Source organism: Schistocerca serialis, chromosome 3, assembly GCF_023864345.2.
Source record: "Schistocerca serialis cubense isolate TAMUIC-IGC-003099 chromosome 3, iqSchSeri2.2, whole genome shotgun sequence".
Lineage (NCBI taxonomy): Eukaryota > Metazoa > Arthropoda > Insecta > Orthoptera > Acrididae > Schistocerca > Schistocerca serialis.
In genome coordinates this window covers 72,751,771-72,771,590 of record NC_064640.1, presented here as the reverse complement: position 1 = coordinate 72,771,590, position 19,820 = coordinate 72,751,771, and the positions used below count along the sequence as shown (strand labels likewise).

The window sequence follows — 19,820 nt, the reverse complement described above, 5'->3', positions numbered from 1 at the left end:
CACACTGGCAGAATCGTGGTGCTCCCATCTTTCATATGACGTTTCGTCCTTCGTTGTATAGTTAACCGTTTTCTTTGTTTGAGCACAAACGTGAACAATAGTTAGCTGCCATTGTGCATTCAACGGCTGAGCTGACGTCACGTCTGTCTATTTCATACTTTGACAGAAACGCGTGGCCCAGCCGACGGACAGCAGTCAGCGCGGGTATGGGACCAACACAAGTTAACGCACGGATCCGGCTCCAGCCCAGCAGCTGATACACACACACAAGCCCAGCCCGCACCGCAGCCAGCTTCTACGTCACGATGTGCGCACCATTCAAACGCCGCTCGCAACCAAACCCTCTCTTTCACACGTAAACGCAGTTCGTCGTGTCACTCATGGGAGGTAATGCTTGACGTATGCATAGCATTCTGCAAGCTACAGATGTTTCATTTGTAGTGCAGTTTCAGGTGGCAGAGTTCAGGTTTGATTAACCCAAGGATCCTGTGGTGAAAACTACCAGTCTTCTGTAACTGTAAGCTTTGTGTACATTTCAGCAACCACCATGCTACAGGGCAAATATGCGTGTTAAGAGGTCAGGAGATTTTAGCCTCATTGTCCCAGTCTCTAAAAAGCAGCTCAATCTCTGAGTGTGCTACACAACAAGTGGATGTATGGATGTTCAGACAAAATGGTCATTAACAGGCAATCCCTGGTTTACCTGCTGCATCCAGTTGTACAATGGCTTGTACAGATAAACAAAATTCCATTTGGCTCAACCTTTATATCCCCAGCCATTCATTAAATGTAATAGTATCCTTTTCTCCACAGAAAAACACTCTATTATAGTTCTCTGGTCTGGGAACAATAACACCCAACCCACTAAAAAGTCTTTGGTGGATCGCTCTCAGTGAGCAGCACTTACAAGGGAACCTCCCCATCGCACCCCCCTCAGATTCAGTTATAAGCTGGCACTGTGGATAGGCCTTGATAAACTGAACACAGATCAATTGAGAAAACAGGAAGAAGTTGGGTGGAACTGTGAAAAAATAAGCAAAATATACAAACTGAGTAGTCCATGGGCCACATAAGCATCATAATGTACAATGTGAGCATAGGAGCGCCGTGGTCCCGTGGTAGCGTGAGCAGCTGCAGAATGAGAGGTCCTTGGTTCAAGTCTTCCCTCGACTGAAAATTTTACTTTCTTTATTTTTGCATAGTTATCATCTGTCCGTTCGTTCATTGACATCTTTGTTCACTGCAATAAGTTTAGTGTCTGTGTTTTGCGACCGCATCGCAAAACTGTGCGATTAGTAGACGAAACGACGTGCCTCTCCAATGGGAACAGAAAACATTTGATCGCAAGGTCATAGGTCAACCGATTCCTCCACAGGAAAACACATCTGATATATTCTATACGACACTGGTGACGGCATGTGCGTCAGATGACAGGAATATGTTGTCGACCCACCTAACTTGTACACTTGGCGAATGGGTAAAAAGATTCTTCTACCTTGCCCGATTTAGGTTTTCTTGTGGATGTGGTAATCACTCCCAAAAAGGTGATGAAAACATAAGAGTTTGTCACATAAACTGAAAATAAAAAAATTAAACTTTTCACTGGATGGAAGATTTGAACCAAGGACCTTCCGTTCCGCAGCTGCTCACGTTACCACGAGACCACGGCGCTAGTGCGTTCCCTTCGTCCTTAATGTTGCCTATCTTACCTTGAACTACTCAGTTTGTATATTTTGCTTATTTTTTCACAGTTCCACACAACTTCTTCCTGTTTTCGCAGTTGATCTGTGTTCAGTTTTTCAAGGCCTATCCACTGTGCCAACTTATAACTAAATCTGAGGGGGGTGCGATGGGGAGGTTCCCTTGTTAGTAAATCGATGAACTGTGACAGAATGTGTGGCATATCACAAGAATGTACCCGTGTATTGAAATATGACATGTGATCTCTTGTGTCTGTAGTTCACAAGGTATCTTAAGACATGAGACATCTATGAAATGGATAAAATATTAACATATGTATTTACAGTATGTATAAGTTCCTATAGGTAAGCATGCTGTGCCATTGAATGACAAAGAAATTGTTACTGGTAATTGGAAAGAAGTGGTGACAACATTGCAGTTTCTTTGCCCTAAGATCAGGCACATCTTATGCTGGATGAAAAAGTGCTGGCTTACGACCAGTTGTGAGAAAAAAGTTTTTTTTACCATGCAGATGTTGATGAAATTTCATCATGCCATAGGAGGTGGCTAAGGCTTCCGTTTCCAGCTGACTGTAGTTGACTTGGGCCTTGTTCAGTGTCTGATGTAAATGCTATGGCGTGTTCAATGTTTCCAACTGCCCCTATTCCATGTGGTGATGCATCAACTGCGAGCACTATCAGTTATTGCAGTTCAAAATGAATAAGATATGGGGATTAAGCAATGCATTTTTCAACTTTTGAAATGAATATTTGCGTTCTCCAATCCATTGAAAAGGAACATATGTGGATTCAAGGTGATGCAAAAGAGTAGCAATTTGCTCTGCATTTGGAATGAACTGAATGTAGTTAGTTTTCCAAGAACATCTAGTAGTCCTCATACATTGTTAGTAAAAGGTAATCTCCAGATGGCCTCTAAATGCTTTGTTGATGGAGACAAGCATCATGGGCACCAGTGAGATGTCTCAAATATTCCATTTTTGTAAATTACACGAGTCTTGTCAGTAAAAACTTGAAAAAGAGATTCTAAGTTTTTAAGATTCTATTCTAGCGTTTGTACAGACATAATGATGTCATCCATATAATTTGAGCAGTATTGAACTTTCGATGTTACTACTTTGAGAAAGCGTTGTAACAACACAGGAACAGATGCGTTTCTGAAGTGAAAGTTCTGGTATTGATATTGCAATGAGCATATTGACCACCCCCTTTTATTTATTTATTTATTTTTTTTTTTTCACCTTCATCATCCAGGGGAAGTTGAAAGTTAGCGTCAGCTAAATAAATTTTGGAAAAGAATTGTCCACTTACTAAGCAATCCATAAGCTCCTCGATAGATGGATGTGGGAAATAAACAACAACTGTTTGAGCCCTAACTGTAGCTTTAAAGTCAGACTTTATGCTAGTTTTCCCACTTGGTTTTCTTGTGATCAGAAAAGGAGATGCCCAATGACATGCAGAAATAGGCTTCAAAAACTCTGATTTATTCCAGTCTGTTGAGTTCAGAATCAACTTCGTGAATGGTGTGAGGCATTGGACATGTACAGTAAAACTATGGTTGTGCATTGCCGTTGAATGTAATGTGTGCTTAGAAATCCTTTGCGTGTTCCAATGTGCCATTGAACAAATGTTCATATTTTTTACACAATTGATAAATGCTGTCATGCATTCAGCTACTGTGAATGGCGCTAATGTAGTCTTACTTCTATATTTTTCTTGCAAAGTGCGTGTCCCAAGAACAGAGGTACTTTCGCCAGTCTAGCTCTTGAGGTGTAGATGTGATGGGGTGCTTCAATTGCTTGTATTATTTTGATTAATCAGTGTGACTGAAGCACCAGTATCTAGTTTAAATGATATGGATTGACTGCAAATCTGTAAAGAGATGAACAGTTTGCCATTTGTCTTCTGATTGTTACTGTCAGTTCTGACTATTAAAGGACAGTCTTTGCCCAGTTTGTGATTGATGGAGCATTTAGCTGTTTGTTATTAGTGGAGAACTGATTGGAATGAGCCAAGTTTTGCACTGTGCATCTCACTTTACGATTCTTACACTTTTGTCCGTGGTTTTTGCACAGATGGCCAGGAGGAACAGATAGATTCAGAATGAGAAAGCATATTTATTTTCATTTTATCAATTCTAACTGTGTGTGAAACGGATTTTACCTTGTGTTTCCTTTGCTGGCACACTTCGTAAGCATGTCCTGATTAATGGCAGTGCTGGCATTGTGTGTGGCCGAAGAATCAGTGTTTGCGGTTATGTGTTAGATAACAGTTCACGCAACACATTGGAGTGCTTGAACTAGCAGTGAAACTGGCTGGGAAGCACACACCCAGTTTATTCTGCTGCCCGCAGTGTCTGACAACGTGAGCCATGTGGAGCTGCGGCCATTGAGTGCAATCCATGGTCGGCATTGCAACAACAAGCACATTAAAGTCTTCCTCTGCGAAGTCTTGTACTTCCTGAGCTTAAGTTGTTTTAAGTACCTCATTGAGACCAGAGATGAGATACTTCAGAATCTTAGCCTATAATCTGTTGTCAGCAAGGTTCTGAATAATGGCATTGTGAAGCATTTTGTCTTGAAAAGAAGTTTCACAAGCAAAGTTAAATTTACAGTTCCTAGTCAGGCACAGTTAGTTCAGCCATCCATTGCTTGTAGGTTTGATTACTATGGCAGTGCATATGAAAAAATTTGAAACGAGCAGCAACTGCATGAATCTGAAATTTCGTCCAACTTCCTAACGTCTTCAAAGGATAGCGTTTGGGACTGTAACTGATGTAACAGCCTTCTACACAAAAAGGAGATACTTATGAGAAAAAGACAGAATGTCTTGTCTCACTTGACATTTTGTAGGCTGAAAAATTGTTGTTGTAGCTGCACCAGGCCACCTGTCTTCTGTGCTTCAGTAGTAGTTTGTTGTTGAGCTTCATGTGCTTCCACTAGTCTGGTAATGGTTGTATTTGTCTTTGTATCTGTTGACTCTCAGCTGAATAAGGACAGTGAATGGTTTCTCTCCAGAAGTTGCCGTTTTATGTACTATTTAGAAGCACTTCAGTATATAATAATTCTAGGAAAGAAAATGTAGTTATTTTTCACTGTGCTGACTGCTGTCATGGAATCGCGCAGCAAACCTGTCTCATCACTAGGAATGTCTGTTGTGTGCACAGTTCAGGAGGTAGCATAACACACTGGATATTTATAAAGTGAATAAAATATTAACACATTTATTTACAATTTTTACAAGTTGGAACATATGAAATACATAACTTTGTGAATGGTATGAACCCTTCTGTGGTGCTGTGATAGCTCTCTTTTGGAATTGTCCCTTATACAAACTGGTACACTGGCTGGCTGTTAAGAGTAGTAGCATTATGGTATACAACGTATTCTCACTTAGTCTTCAGTGATCTGGGGCAGAGCTCGGTGTGTGGCGTCGAAAAAAGGTTTGCCATAGGAATGGTTGAATGCAATGAGTGATGTGAAGATGAGATTCTCTGGTCACATCCATTGCACCACTCGGAGATGGTGAATTCTGGAGGGGTCAGGGCTTGGGGAGGCTCACTGGTGGGAGGTCTAAATGTATTGTCTCCTGCAGAGATTTGAGCAGTACACTGTGTGCAGTTGAGGAACACACCATCGGTACTGCATGATCTTTTGAAAAGTCCCACATTTTTATTTTCGAGAAGCTTTGCAGCATATGGCATGTACCTTTGTCTTTGAAGCGCCTTAAAAATGAAACGCTTTCTGTAGAAATGTGTGCCTGTGTGTCTTCTGTGTAAACTGCCAATATGTAACCCTCACCAAATGGTCTATACAGTGAGTCACTCCACAACTGTATCTCACAAATTCCAGCCCGTTCCTCCACATGGGCTTTTTTACACACATGGGGTGCTATGTGGCTCCACTACCACCTGACCCTAAGATTGAGCTGTTGAGAGCCTCTCAGAAATATAATCTATGGCTTTTGAACACAGGGCAAGTATCCTCATAGGAGCTGCTATGGGATCGTTTTCTGTCATTCTTAAACTCCAGTTGTTGCACTACATCTTGATTTGGATTCATATACCAGACTTAGATGCCTAAAATAAAGGATGGTTGCTCCATTAGGCTAACTGGATGCTTAACAGCAGTGGATCGTGTTTGAACACGGACAGTATCTTTGAATGTGCAGATCAGATCACATTACTGTCATAATCCACTGCATCACCGTTGCATTTATGCCAGTCTTCTGAACAGTTGCGAAGACCACTTGTCTCTCAGTGGAATAAATAGATCGGGGATGGGCAACTAGCCCTGTGAAGATTGTTGAGCTGACCTTCTGGTGAGAACGTCATAGCCTTTCTAGTGTGGCAAGGTCATAAATCTGTCATTAAGCAGAGCCATTGGAGAAGTGCCAATAGATCTTGAACTCCATTAACATTTCCACTAAACAAACATATGTGTGGGAATTCAGGAAGATTTCAGGGATAGGTGTCTAATTAATACTGTATTGAAGAATGAGATCCTTATGACCAGCAAGAGAGATATTGCACAGATTGGACAGTGATTCATTCAAATTGCTACCACCACCTGCCTGGAGCCCACATTGCGTCACTACCAAATGGTAGTTGACAAGCCAATTTTAAAGTTTACATCTGTTCTCTTTCTTTGTGGAAGTTGAAGTCTCCAATTTCCTAAGAGTGGGAAGGACCATATGTGCCCGAAGAGTTATCATAGTGTTACGCTCGCCAGCTCTGTGGGGCAGACCTCAGAACAGATAGTAAACAACTACCTTGTCTGGATGCTGGAATCAAAGCAGTTCTTTGCTCATTTTGGGTGCGTGTTCAGGAGGTACTACTCCACTGTTGATGATCTATACTGGCTGAAGGCAGTAGTAGAGCCTGCATTTGCATACGAGTAACACCTAGCATGTATCTTTTTCCTCGTGCAGTGCTATGATACTATTCAGAGGCATATTGTCCTCAAGCAGCTCCTCTCATGGGGATTCTCAGCATGTCCTCCTTCCTCTACTCAAGCTGCTTTAGATATCGAAGTCAGCAATATCCTATCAGATCTTTTAATAAGAGCAACTAGTGTCTCTGAATGGTATCCCTTGAGGCAGCATTTTTAAGTGCAACCATATTTTTAGTAACTGTTGATTGTATTACATTCACAGTTAAGGGCTCTGTACAGTGGTCTTTGGTTGTGGATTTTTAGTTCAACTGTGTCTTGCAGATGATTACTAGGAGGCTATAAAAATGGCCACTAAAAACTGATTTTAAGTATTCAACAGAAAATCTTTGCCTGTTTTTTAACTGTTACCATCTTGTTTTTATTGATCCTGAACTGCAATTAAGAGACAAAATTTCAAATTGGAGATTCTGTGAGGTCTCTGTGTTTACCATTTGATCAGGAATTGAAATCACAGCCAGGGACTTGAACTGTTTCCATCAAAGCACTTAATATTTTGAAATGTTTTGCACATAAGTCATAGAAAGCAGATGGAGACTGTTTTCTTCAGTTTTATGATCCCAGTTTGCATGGTGTGATATAATTCTATTCAACTTGCCATGCCTTTCACAAATAAAATTGACCGCAACCAATCAATCCATTCCAAATTTGATAGCTTCAGTTGAATACCACTTTGTTCATCGTAATCAAAATTCTATGTAATGAAAGCTGATTCTAATGTAACATGACACACTTTTGGCCACTTCACAAAATTCCTTTAAATATCTGCCACTTTTCATATTAATACTTTTACTTATATTTGCTCTATCAACTTTTTTCATGTGGATAAAGTTTTCATATTTGGTTTCACATTTAGAAATAATCCCCAGCTTTACTAACATCTTTTGGAAGTCATAACCACCTCTTATTCACAAGAGCATATGTTTTGTGGTGGATCGCTTCCATCGATTAATCCTGCAAAGCCTGACTGAGAACACTGCTCATCTTAATTTTCACACTTTTCTAAAGAATCCTTTCAAAACAATTGATGTATTTCAGTCAGGTAGTCAAAATACCTCGCTTCTGATAACTAGTTTCACTTAAAAGATTAATTACTGTTAATTAATTAAAATGTCAATAAGGACATATCAGTAACTTTCATAATACTTTGTTGTGATGAAACCCAATTACAGTTTTGTAATCCTCTCATCAGACGTAATTGTTTGATTACATTATGGTAACACTTAGATTTTTATTTTGGCATTTTTCTAGTGATTTATGTTTTTGTATATGGTTTTCATGCTTTCCACCCCCTTTTCAACTTGTTTCAATCAAACCTTTATAAACACAATATGCATGCAACCAGAACTGACAATTTGTGAGATATATCCACAGTCATTTGCATGAACTGAGCTATGTGTATTATGACTCATCAACACATCTTAAATTTACACAGTACTTGATTTGTCACAAGACACATTATAATTCTGATGTAGGGCTTGTCTAATGACATGGGAATGATGTCTCTAATTACTAGACTGAAAGAAGAACCCTCAACTGAAAGGGAGGGGCGGTCCCACCCCCCCACCCCCACCCCCCGGTGGCATGGCACTTGCATGGACAGTTGTAGTAAGTCTTGAAAGTCTTGGCAGATGCTTTAGCAAACGATAGATGTGCGTATGTTTCCAAGATGGTCTCGCATTGTTTTTGCATATGGTTAAGATGGCGACACTTACTTACCGAGTCAACAGCCAGGATACTTCAGTCATTCAATGCATTGATCTCAGGTAGTTTACATACAGGACAGTAATAAACCAAGACTATTTGAAGTTGTTGTCTTACATTTATAAAGCTGAAATATTGCCTCAAATATACATGTGAAGCCATGGATTTGCACCCTGGGCAATAAATGACTACAAGGTAAGTACATAGGACTTGTAGGTTTGATAATATACGTTATTAGTGGGGGTTTGAGTTAATGCCAATTGAAATAAACAGTAATTAGATCTCAGTGGCGTGTAGATTGGTTGCTAGGTACAGTCTGTCATGAGGGAATTGGGTTGTCCAAAAAAGCATGATTAAAATGAATACGCTTTCCTGCCTATTCAGAAAAACATTGTGATTAAGTGGCAACTATAATTTTAAATGGGAATCTGCCCTCTATTTTATCTGACAATGAGATAATTGTGGTAAAAATTAAAGAATTTTGTGTGTAGTCCAGACTTATACAGTGATCCCCCAGCCACATTTTTCTACTTTTACTATTATTAAGACTTTAGTTGTTTCGTGTTTCATTTGCATGTGTGATGTGCACACAAGTTAATATGTACACACTGAAGATATGTGTGTTGTGTGTCCAGTTAAATGAATTATCGTTGTTTATATGATAAAGAGTGGACCATTCACCAAAAACCGATGGTAAAGATTGACTATTTGAAAAGCAATTTGTATTACTGTTCCACATTGACCCTTTTGTGAGTTCTGATTGTCAGTTATGCGTGTTTGTTTAAATCCATAGATCAATCATGGAATCACATGTTTACCCATTTGTACACAGTTGACATAACCTGCCCCTCTGCACATCATGTGATCACTGGTATAGCTATGTTAGGTGTTGTAGGATTTTGGTCAGCATCTCACTTTTGTAGAGTGGAAATGGAGAAAGGAGTAGTTGCCACATACATCAGGAACTGTTATGTATTTAAGAACATAGACATTTATAAATTTTGGTTGGAGCAGCAAATGGAAGTGTGTGCAACAGAAGTAGAAATTCAGAATAAATCCTTCATAATAGTAACAGTATACCAAGCACCTGTGGGTAATCTTAATCTGTTCATAAGTCACTTTGATGTTCTCTTGTCCTAATTTGCAGTAAGTAAATAAAAAAGGAAATACGGGTTGTTGGTGATTTTAATGCAGGTTTTCTTTAAAACTCTTTCAGTAAGAATTTATTTAAGTTGTTTCCATTATCGTCCATCTTAATTCCTATTGTAATTTTTGCAGTCTACACCTTTTATCAGAAAACCATCCATTAGATTTTACATTCTTTTAAGAAAAGTAGAAAGATGACCCTACTGGAAATACTGGAAATCAAAAAACATAAACATATTACACTGAGTGCCAGCTTTGTATGAAACCAGTAAACCCCTGATTCTTTACAGAATTGAACTTCCACACATAAAACATGTACAACATCTGGCTACAAATTAGTTAATGTGTTAAATATTTGCATTAAGCATGTAAGTGAGAAAAAGTTTAGGAAAGGTTTGCAATTACTCTGAAAGTTTGTTAGAAGTCAATAATTGTTCTCATTGTAAAACACTGGATCAATGTAAACTGTATAACTGGTTCTCCATTTTAAGCAAAAGCTAGTTTTTCACACATTTCAGTGTTTATGACATCATATCTCCTGTAGGGTGCATTGTGCGGTGATCCAATTTTGCAGGTATATTCATTGAGATACTGAATGTCAAGAGTGTTGTGAATTAAAATTAATACTAAAGAAGTGGTAAATTAAAACATTACACCTGATGCTGCCATTTCTCTGTGTGAACGATGGAAATGCAATAAGTGATAAACATTTTTCCTTTCATCATTTTGTGTGTGGGGGTGGAGGGCCAGTTAGAAAAAGTTTCGAAATGGTTTGAAATTATGTGTAAAGTTCATTGTGGTACAGGATGAATAAAGTCCGAGCATTTGCACGCCATCATATACCTTGTCTTGAGATAAATACGCAGTTTCTCCCTGTAATACTTGCTTGATTGTGAAAACATTCAATGTAAGATTATGTCGCCTAATAAATAGAGTATGACAGCATATTAAATTTTTAAATTCGGTGAAGTATTGAAAACCAATTTATATTGTCTGTGGAAGCTGTCAGAAAGGGAAATCTGCAAATGGGTCAGGATAGTAACATAGATGACCAAACTCAATTTCCTTTTTATCCTCTGTTAAATGAAGTTATATTTATGCAAATATTGGATTACAATTGTAAATTGTACTTTATTATTTACCTGCAGGTAAATGTAACTTCACACAAAAAAGTTTTCATTTTTTGTTAAGTATAACTCTTTTTGCGTGACAAAAAAATTTAATACTTTCCTTTGTAAACACTCTACATGTCATCATTTTTGTATCTTCTGTAAAGAAATATAATTTTGCAGAAAGTTCAGAGAGTGTTTGATATTTAATGTCATTAAAAATACTTTCAATAATGTGAATATGCCCCTCCCTCCTCCCTTTCATCAAGATAAGTCATATCCATCACAAAATCTTTATAGTTTTTAAACATGTATTCTTTTATGACATATTCTGCATCCCTGAGGATCTGCTCAATATGGATCTATGGGATGAAGCACATCTAGTCTGACTGAAAAGTGATTATGAATTTATTTGCATCAAGAATGTTAGAGGTACACCGTGATAGACCTGAGCAGTGGGTTGATTGTGGAAGGGTTTTACAGGCCTGTTGCTCATCATATTTACAGTCCATCAACAGACACTGTTTTGGAAAAGCAGAATGCCAACCAGCAGTAACCAGGGAATTTAGACTGCAGTATCAAGTCTACAGTGAAAATCTCATATTGGTAATGAGATTGTCATCTTACTCCATAATAATATTCAAAGTGTGGCCTACAGTTGATGTAATCCCAACCATTCATGTATTCCTTTTTTCCCAACCACTTTGGTGCTTCATTGTTGTACTGGAAATATTTCTACCATTGAAATCATTCAAGGTTTACCCTTTTGTGGAAGGCTTGATGTTTAATGACTTGCAAATTTCAAAATCCATTCCTACAGTCTGATCACCAGTTCAATCCTACACATCTACTCATTAAAAAAGCTCTGACAGTGATGTGTCAAAATGGATTTTCAAGAAGGGTACCTTGAACACCATGAAAACAACTAAAATAGGATGGATCATATTGCTAGCACAATTCAACATATCATTACAGCCATTTGAGTGAACTCTTATCTCCATAGAATGTTGGGAGTATGTCTTGTCTGTATATACAATACGGGCACAGTAGTAAGAAATTTGAGACAAGCTATGGTGTACATTCATCAAGTCAGCCATATTGTAAACTTGTGGTGAATAGCAAGCTTTTATGTGGAAATTGAAAGTATTAATAGGCAAAGTTGCCATTAACAATGTGTAAGAACACCGGCTGCAAATTAGAAAAACATTTTTCAACTTTCTCACCTGTGCGGAAGTGGGCTATTTTTGCGCAAATGTGGATCCTGAAGAGAAGTGACACAGTAGCAGTCTGACTGTTTTTACTGTGAGAAACTGTTGTAAATATAAATATCTTTGTGTCATTGCCATGAATAGTGAATCATCTGGCATAAGAAACTGTCACTGTTGTTTACTGCATTGCTCATCAGGTACAGTTGCTAGTTATACAACTTTAAAAGTGCATTGACTTAACAAGTTTTAACGGCAAAGCTGGAAAAGCCCTCCTGTTTCTGTCACTATCAGGGTACTCCCTGAAAACTACTAAACTGCTAATTAGGAACACAGTTGAGAACTAGTAACATTAGTTATACAACTTGACAGTCTACATCCTTGTTAAAAGAATGAGCCAAATCATTTCCTTTTCAAATGTAGGTAACCAACAACTTTGTGATTGTATGTGTGGTATATCCATATAAACACTAAATATCCTCTTTTAACTGTGTATTATAGGAATCCCACCATGTAAATAGCATTCTGGTATTAGTCACAAAAGTTTTTGGAAGCAATCTTTTGCATACAAGCAGTATTTCATCATTATACAGAGTAGTAGAAACTGCTGTGTGTTACTGTGTCTTACTAACACTGTAAATGCTTTTGATATCATATCCCTGCTCTTTGTTCCTTTTGTAAATGTGTGTGGCTGGTTTGGGTACAGCTATGGTTCTATTACTCCTGTAGTTACTGGCTGCATCATTTTAAAAATAAAGCTGCCAGGCTAATCGCTGGGTGACTTTTATCGATATGAACACTCAACAGATTTCCTCTTGGCATAACTTTCTCGAAAAGAAAAGAATTATCTGCTTAAATTATGAGCTAGCAGATATAATTTGCTAGTGATTGTTAAGTTCATGAATGACCAGAGGCATTGGCCTCAACTGTACCTGTAATTACCGTGTATGCTCCTGATGGTTTATCTGGAATAATTTACCATCCTCTATTTGTGGAAGTGATCATCAGTCTTACCAAAAATCTAGAGTGAAATACCTTCTGGAAATGTGTTGTCTTTCAACAATAATTTAGTATTGAATCAGATACTTTCTGACAATAGTAAATGGTCAGTTCAGTACTTTGGTTTGTATCCTCCTCAGAACAGTTACCATGGTAAGCAGTAGCTTGGTATCACAGATACTGTTATTCGATTTCATATTAGTCAGTGCAGGCATCCATTGCTATTTAAGCACATGGCGCAATTTTAAAAATTATTCTGAACACAGATACTGCTAATAGAGCACTTGAAATCCCGTGGGAGCTTGTTATGGTGCAGTATTTATCAAGGTCTCATCTGCTCTACTTATATCCTTTATTTTTAATTATTAACCAGTGGAATGGTGAAAGATGCAGACATGCATGTGAGTTTTAGTAACTATTATTAAATGTATTTTGTATTAACTTCTGTATGTTATTGGAATGTTCATTTTATCTTGCAGAGACATTACTATTGCCCATCAAAACAAATAATATTTTTCATGTTGTTGCTTGCTAATTTTGTGTGTGTGGTGCAAGTAAATGTATATATCTGAGGTCTGGCAAGCTACAATGTTTTGTGCTATAAAATTGTTCTAAAATTTGGAATCCCCTCACTGTATGCAGTGTTATCACATACATATAATACAGTTTACTAAAGAAAAGGTATTCCAATACTGTAAAAATATACTAATTGAAAATGTATGAATTTCCATGTTTTTGAAAAGTAGATACTTGAAATTAATTTTATGTATTGTGTGCAGTCTACTGTACCTCAGTCTTGTGTGTTTTAATATGTCATTAACAAACAGTTATTTATCATACATAAAAGTGTTCTTTTTGTAGAGGAACGAAAGCAGCAGCAGCAGCAGCAAGAGACACAAGGACAGTTGAGACTGAATGCATCAGACTCTCATCCACATGCTGGTAGCGGTGGAAGTAAACGGCGCTGGAGACGACCAATCTCGTGTATTAGTGTAAAAAAATTTCCCACTTGTAAGCAGTCGTAGCACCTCTTCTATTCGTAAGTAGTATGGATCTATGTATGCATATGTGAGACATTTGAACTGTCTATATTTAACCAAAACTATTGAAATATTGATCAGCTGTGCTTCTGATTGCCTTCAATGCGATTAATGATGGTGTCAATGATTATTAAATGTGTGCACATAAAATTCCTTCTATTCTGTTGTACTTTCTTAATTTTAAATGTAATCATGGATTTCGTCACATCCAGAAGATGATCTAATTAAGCTGTAATAAGAAGTTGAGCTAACACGGAAAGTGCTTTACATGTCCATAACATATGTGTTCTGTGGTAAGTAGTATTTCTAATGATAAAGTGACGTGCTGTGTCGTATATTATTCTCACTGGGTGTTGCACTGAGATACATTAGATTTCCAAGCAGCAACCTGAAAAACGATACAGATAATGAAAAACGTAACTGATGACTAAATAATACCATAAATTATCTCCAGCAAACTAGAACTTGATTTGTTTTAAGGTCGGTCTAGAGTGAAATTATTAATATTTATGTGAAGTTATCCTCATTTTCTCAGAAACTGCATTCTTGTAATACTTTGAAGGCCAGGGATGTGGTGGCCTCTACTGTGTCGGAGGAAACTGCTGTGGAAGACCAGGAGGTAATACCACCTCCTTTGCTGGAACATGGGTTGAGAGTGGTGGTGGTGACTAGAAGCAGACAGTGGACCACTATTAAGAAATCCGTAGTTCAATTAGACTTACTAATGTTAGACTCAGAGGTATGGCAGCCACTGGAGCAAGGCCATCACTCCTGGGATGCCGCAGTGGGCCACAGAATTCACAGAACCTTTGTTATTAGGTACTCCTGGGCACACACCTGCATAAGCAGCACCACCCACTGGAGTAAGCAGGATAGCCGTAGCTGGCAGAGGCAGTGCACTGCAACCAGTAATGACAGCCCTGTCCAGGTTGCTGGTTTGCCTTGGATCTTGGAATACAGTGCAGGGTAGGAGAGTACACGAACCATAACTCCCCCCCATGTCAATGACAAAGATGTATGCCCATCCTAGGTGCTGATCAGTGTTAATGCAAGCCTCTAGGAAATGGTGCACAGTGACAGACTGGGCTGCCACCAGCTCAGTGTGGAACAGGTGTCCCACTAGAAAGGTGGCAGTCAGCAGGAATTAGGCACCCAGAGAGAGTCCCCACAGTATGAACAGACTAAGTTGTCTGCATATGATCCTTAGCTCAGGCGTTGCCTGCCACTACTGGAGATGAAGTCCTTGGTAGATAATTGGACACTTCATCTGGCGTTGCAGCAGTCGCCATCAGAAAGTCAGCAGCTGACAGAGACAGTGGTGGTTGGCATCATGTACACACCTCAATAGGTCATGTACAGAAAAGTCAGCAAGCATCTGAGAATAACTAAGCTCATCTGCGGTTGAGGATCTGTTTTGTGTCGGGGGGGGGGGGGGGGGTGTGTAATTATTGGAGTCTGCCAGCCAGAGTACTTCTGCAACAGCGGCACTTTCACACTGGAAGAGACAACAGGCCCTAGCAACTGGGAGTTACCATTGGGTTGCAGTGAATTCATTTGTTCTGTTCTACTCAGTAGTGAAGCCACTTTATGAAATAGGGGAAAAGGGTAATGTAGACAATTTTAGACCTATTTCTGTGGCATCAGTGTTTGCTAAAGTTATTAAAAAGTTTGTATATACAAGGGTAACTGATCATTTCAGTTCACATAATTTGCTTTCAAACATGTATTTTGGATTCAGAAGTGGCATTAACAACTGAAAATGCTACATTCTCTTTCCTCTGTGAGGCTCTGTATGGATTAAATAAAAGGTTGTGAATGCTGAGTGTCTTCTTCGACTTAACTAAGGCTTTTGATTGTGTTGATCACAAAATATTACTGCAAAAGTTGGACCATTATGGAATAAGGAGTTTAGTTCTCAACTGGTTCACCTCTTACTTTAAGAATAGACAGCAGAAGGTCATTCTCTGCATTGTTGAGAATGGCTACAACATGCAGTCCTAATAGGGAACAGTTGGGGGGGCGGGGGGGGGGGGGGGAGGGGGATTGTCCTAGGGCTCAGTGCTGAGCTGCCATTGTTTGTTATTTATATAAATGATAGGCCTTCTAGTATTACAGGTCATTCTAAAATATTTCTATTTGCTGATGATGCCAGCTTGGCAGTGAAGGATGTTGTGTGTAATATTGATGCCGGCCGGTGTGGCTGAGTGATTCTAGGTTCTTCAGTCTGGAACTGTGCAACCGCTACGGTCGCAGGTTCAAATCCTGCCTCGGGCATGGATGTGTGTGATGTCCTGAGGTTGGTTAGGTTTAAGTAGTTCTAAGTTCTAGGGGACTGATAAGCCCAGGTGTTAAGTCCCATAGTGCTCAGAGCCATTTGAACCATTTTGCAATATTGACACAGTTTCAAATAGTGCAGTTCAAGACAGAAGTTCATGGCTTCTAGAAAATAAATTGATGCTAAGTCACAGGAAGACTCAGTTTTTACAGTTTATAACACACAATTCAACAAAATCTTACTGCTTGATTACACAGAATGGGCATATGATTAGTGAGACAGAACAGTTCAGATTCACAGATGTTAAGATAGATACTAAGCTGTCATGGAAGTCCCATGTTCAGGATCTCATTCAAAAACTAAATACTGCTTTACTGACCATTAGAACAATATCGAAAATAAGTGATAGCTCACCACAAAAAGTAGTCTACATTGCATATTTCCATTCAATTATGATGTAAGGCACTATTTTTTGGGTAACTTCTGATTCAAAAAGGGTATTTTTGAGTCAGAAACAGGCAGTTTGAGCAATATGCGGTGCCAGTTCATGAACCTTTTGTTCACCCACATTCAGTAGACTTGGAATTCTGATACTGGCCTCTCCAATACCTATTTTCTTGAATGATGTTTGTTGTTAACAATATAGACTTATTCAAAGGAGCTATCAGCTTCCATTCAGTTAATACTAGGTGGGAAACCCAGTCTTCATTTGGAATGCACCTCCTTGACTCATGTCCAGGAAAGCATGCAGTATTCTGTTGCATTCGTTTTCAATAAGGTGCCACAAGAATTCAAAAATTTTAGTGGTAATCCACACACTTTAAGTCAAAACTGAAGAGTTTCCTCATAGCTCACTCCTTGTATCCTTTTGAGGAACTCCCCAAAAAATTAAAAAATTATGCTAATTCCTTTGTTACGTTCTTGTTTAAGTTTATTTTAACTTAAGGCTTGTCATCTGCATAGGGTTCACATATGTTTCATTTTATCCGTTATTACTATTCTGTTATAATTTCATGTACTGGCTTGTTACATGACCGTGGAGTCTTCTTCCTCAATTTGGTACTGTGGAACATGACCTATATCATCATCATCATTTAAGACTGATTATGCCTTTCAGCGTTCAGTCCGGAGCATAGTCCTCCTTATAAAATTCCTCCATAATCCCCTGTTCAGTGCTAACATTGGTGCCTCTTCTGATGTTAAGCCTATTACTTCAAAATCATTCTTAACTGAGTCCAGGTACCTTCTCCTTGGTCTACCCCGACTCCTCCTACCGTCTACTGCAGAACCCATGAGTCTCTTGGGTAACCTTGCTTCTCCCATGCGTGTAACATGACCCCACCATCTAAGCTTGTTCGCCCTGACTGCTACATCATTCCCAGTTTTTCTTTGATTTCCTCATTGTGGATACCCTCCTGCCATTGTTCCCATCTACTAGTACCTGGAATCATCCTAGCTACTTTCATATCCGTAACCTCAACCTTATTGATAAGGTAACCTGAATCCACCCAGCTTTCTCTCCCATACAACAAAGTTGGTCGAAAGATTGAACGGTCCACAGATAACTTAGTCTTGGTACTGACTTCCTTCTTGCAGAAGAGAGCAGATCGTAGCTGAGCACTCACTGCATTAGCTTTGCTACACCTTGCTTCCAGTTCTCTCACTATGTTGCCATCCTGTGAGAATATGCATCCTAAGTACTTGAAACCGTCCACCTGTTCTAACTTTGTTCCTCCTATTTGGCACTCAATCCATTTATATCTCTTTCCCCCTGACATTACTTTCGTTTTGGAGACGCTAATCTTCATACCATAGTCCTTACATTTCTGATCTAGCTCTGAAATATTACTTTGCAAACTTTCAATCGAATCTGCCATCACAACTAAGTCGTCCGCATATGCGTGACTGCTTATTTTGTGTTCACATATCTTAATCTCACCCAGCCAGTCTATTGTTTTCAACATATAATCCATAAATAATATGAACAACAGTGGAGACAGGTTGCAGCCTTGTCTTACCCCTGAAACTACTCTGAACCATGAACTCAATTTACCGTCAACTCTAAGTGCTGCCTGACTATCTATGTAAAGACCTTTAATTGCTTGCAAAAGCTTGCCTCCTATTCCATAATCTCGTAGAACATACAATAACTTCCTCCTAGGAACCCGGTCATATGCCTTTTCTAGATCGATAAAGCATAGATACAATTCCCTGTTCCACTCATAACACTTCTCCATTATTTGTCGTAAGCTAAAGATCTGGTCCTGACAACGTCTAAGAGGCCTAAACCCACCCTGATTTTCATCTAATTTGTCCTCAACTAATACTCGCACTTTCCTTTCAACAATACCTAAGAAGATTTTACCCACAACTCTGATTAAAGAGATACCTCTGTAGTTACAATCTCTTCTGTTTCCGTGTTTAAAGATTGGTGTGATTACTGCTTTTGTCCAGTCTGATGGAATCTGTCCCGACTCCCACGCCATTTTAATTATCCTGTGTAGCCATTTAAGACCTGACATTCCACTGTATTTGATGAGTTCCGACTTAATTTCATCCACCCCAACCGCTATATTGCACTGCAATCTATTGACCATTTTCTTCACTTCCTCAAATGTGATCCTATTTCCATCATCATTCCTGAATGACATATAAAATAGAAATAAAATAAATACACTGAACAGCTAAAGAAACTGGTGCACCAGCCTAATGTTATGTATGGCCCCTATGAGTTCGCAGAAGTGCCACAACATGACGCAGCATGGACTCTTCTAATGTCTGAAGTAGTGCTGGAGGGAATTGGGAATTGACACCATGAATCCTGCAGGGCTATAAGGGGGTGGAAATTTCTGAACAGCATGTTGCAAGGCATCCAAGATATTCTCAATAATGTTCATGTCTGGGGAGTTTGGTGGCCAGCTAAAGGAGTGTTCCTGGAGCCACTCTGTAGCAATTATGGATGTGTGGGGTGTCGCATTGGTGTGCTGGAGTTACCCAAATCTGTCGGAATGCACAATGCACTTTAATGGATGCATGTGATCAGACAGGATGCTTACGTACGTCTCATCTGTCAGTCATATCTAGACATATCGGGTGTCTTGTATCACTCCAGCTGCACATCCTCCACACTATTACAGAGCCTCCACCAACCTGAACAGTCCCCTGCTGACATGCAAGGTCCATGGATTCATGAGGTTGTCTCCATACACGTACACATCCATCCGCTCAATATAATTTGAAATGAGACTTGTCCGACAAGGCATCATGTTTCCAGTCATCAACAGTCCTATGGCAGTGTTGATGGGCCCAGGCAAGGCGCAAAGTTTTGTGTTGTGCACTCATCAATGGTACACAAGTGGGCCTTTGGCTCTGAAAGCCCATATCAATGCTGTTTTGTTGAATGGTTTGCATGCTGAATCTTGTTGATGGCCCAACATTGAAATCTGCAGCAATTAGCGGGAGTGTTGCCCTTCTGGCATGTTGAACAATTCTCTTGTTGTCGTTGACCCCGTTCTTCCAAGATCTTTTCTTGGCTGCAGCGATGTCAGAGATTTGATGTCTTAATGGATTCCTGATATTCACAGTAAACTTGTGAAATGGTCATATGGGAAAATCACTACTTCATCGCTACCCTGGAGATGCTGTGTCCCATCACTCGTGCACCGACAATAACACCACGTTCAAACTCACTGAAAT

At 39.2% G+C, this 19,820-nt stretch overlaps 1 protein-coding gene across 4 annotated transcripts in view; it reads left to right on the top strand.

Annotated features, from left to right (window-relative positions):
* The window catches only part of LOC126469729 (serine/threonine-protein kinase stk11-like), a 108,544-nt gene that overhangs the window by 71,070 nt on the left and 17,654 nt on the right, over nucleotides 1-19,820 (top strand). For 2 of the 4 annotated variants that reach the window (XM_050096927.1, XM_050096929.1), the window contains 2 exons: nucleotides 167-387; nucleotides 13,671-13,847. In XM_050096927.1, the coding sequence (XP_049952884.1) occupies nucleotides 167-387; nucleotides 13,671-13,718 (269 nt within the window). In that variant the 3' untranslated portion in view covers nucleotides 13,719-13,847. Of the gene's footprint in view, nucleotides 1-166; nucleotides 388-13,670; nucleotides 13,849-19,820 lie in introns of those variants that run through there. The other 2 variants (XR_007586056.1, XM_050096928.1) reach the window with 2 other exon arrangements.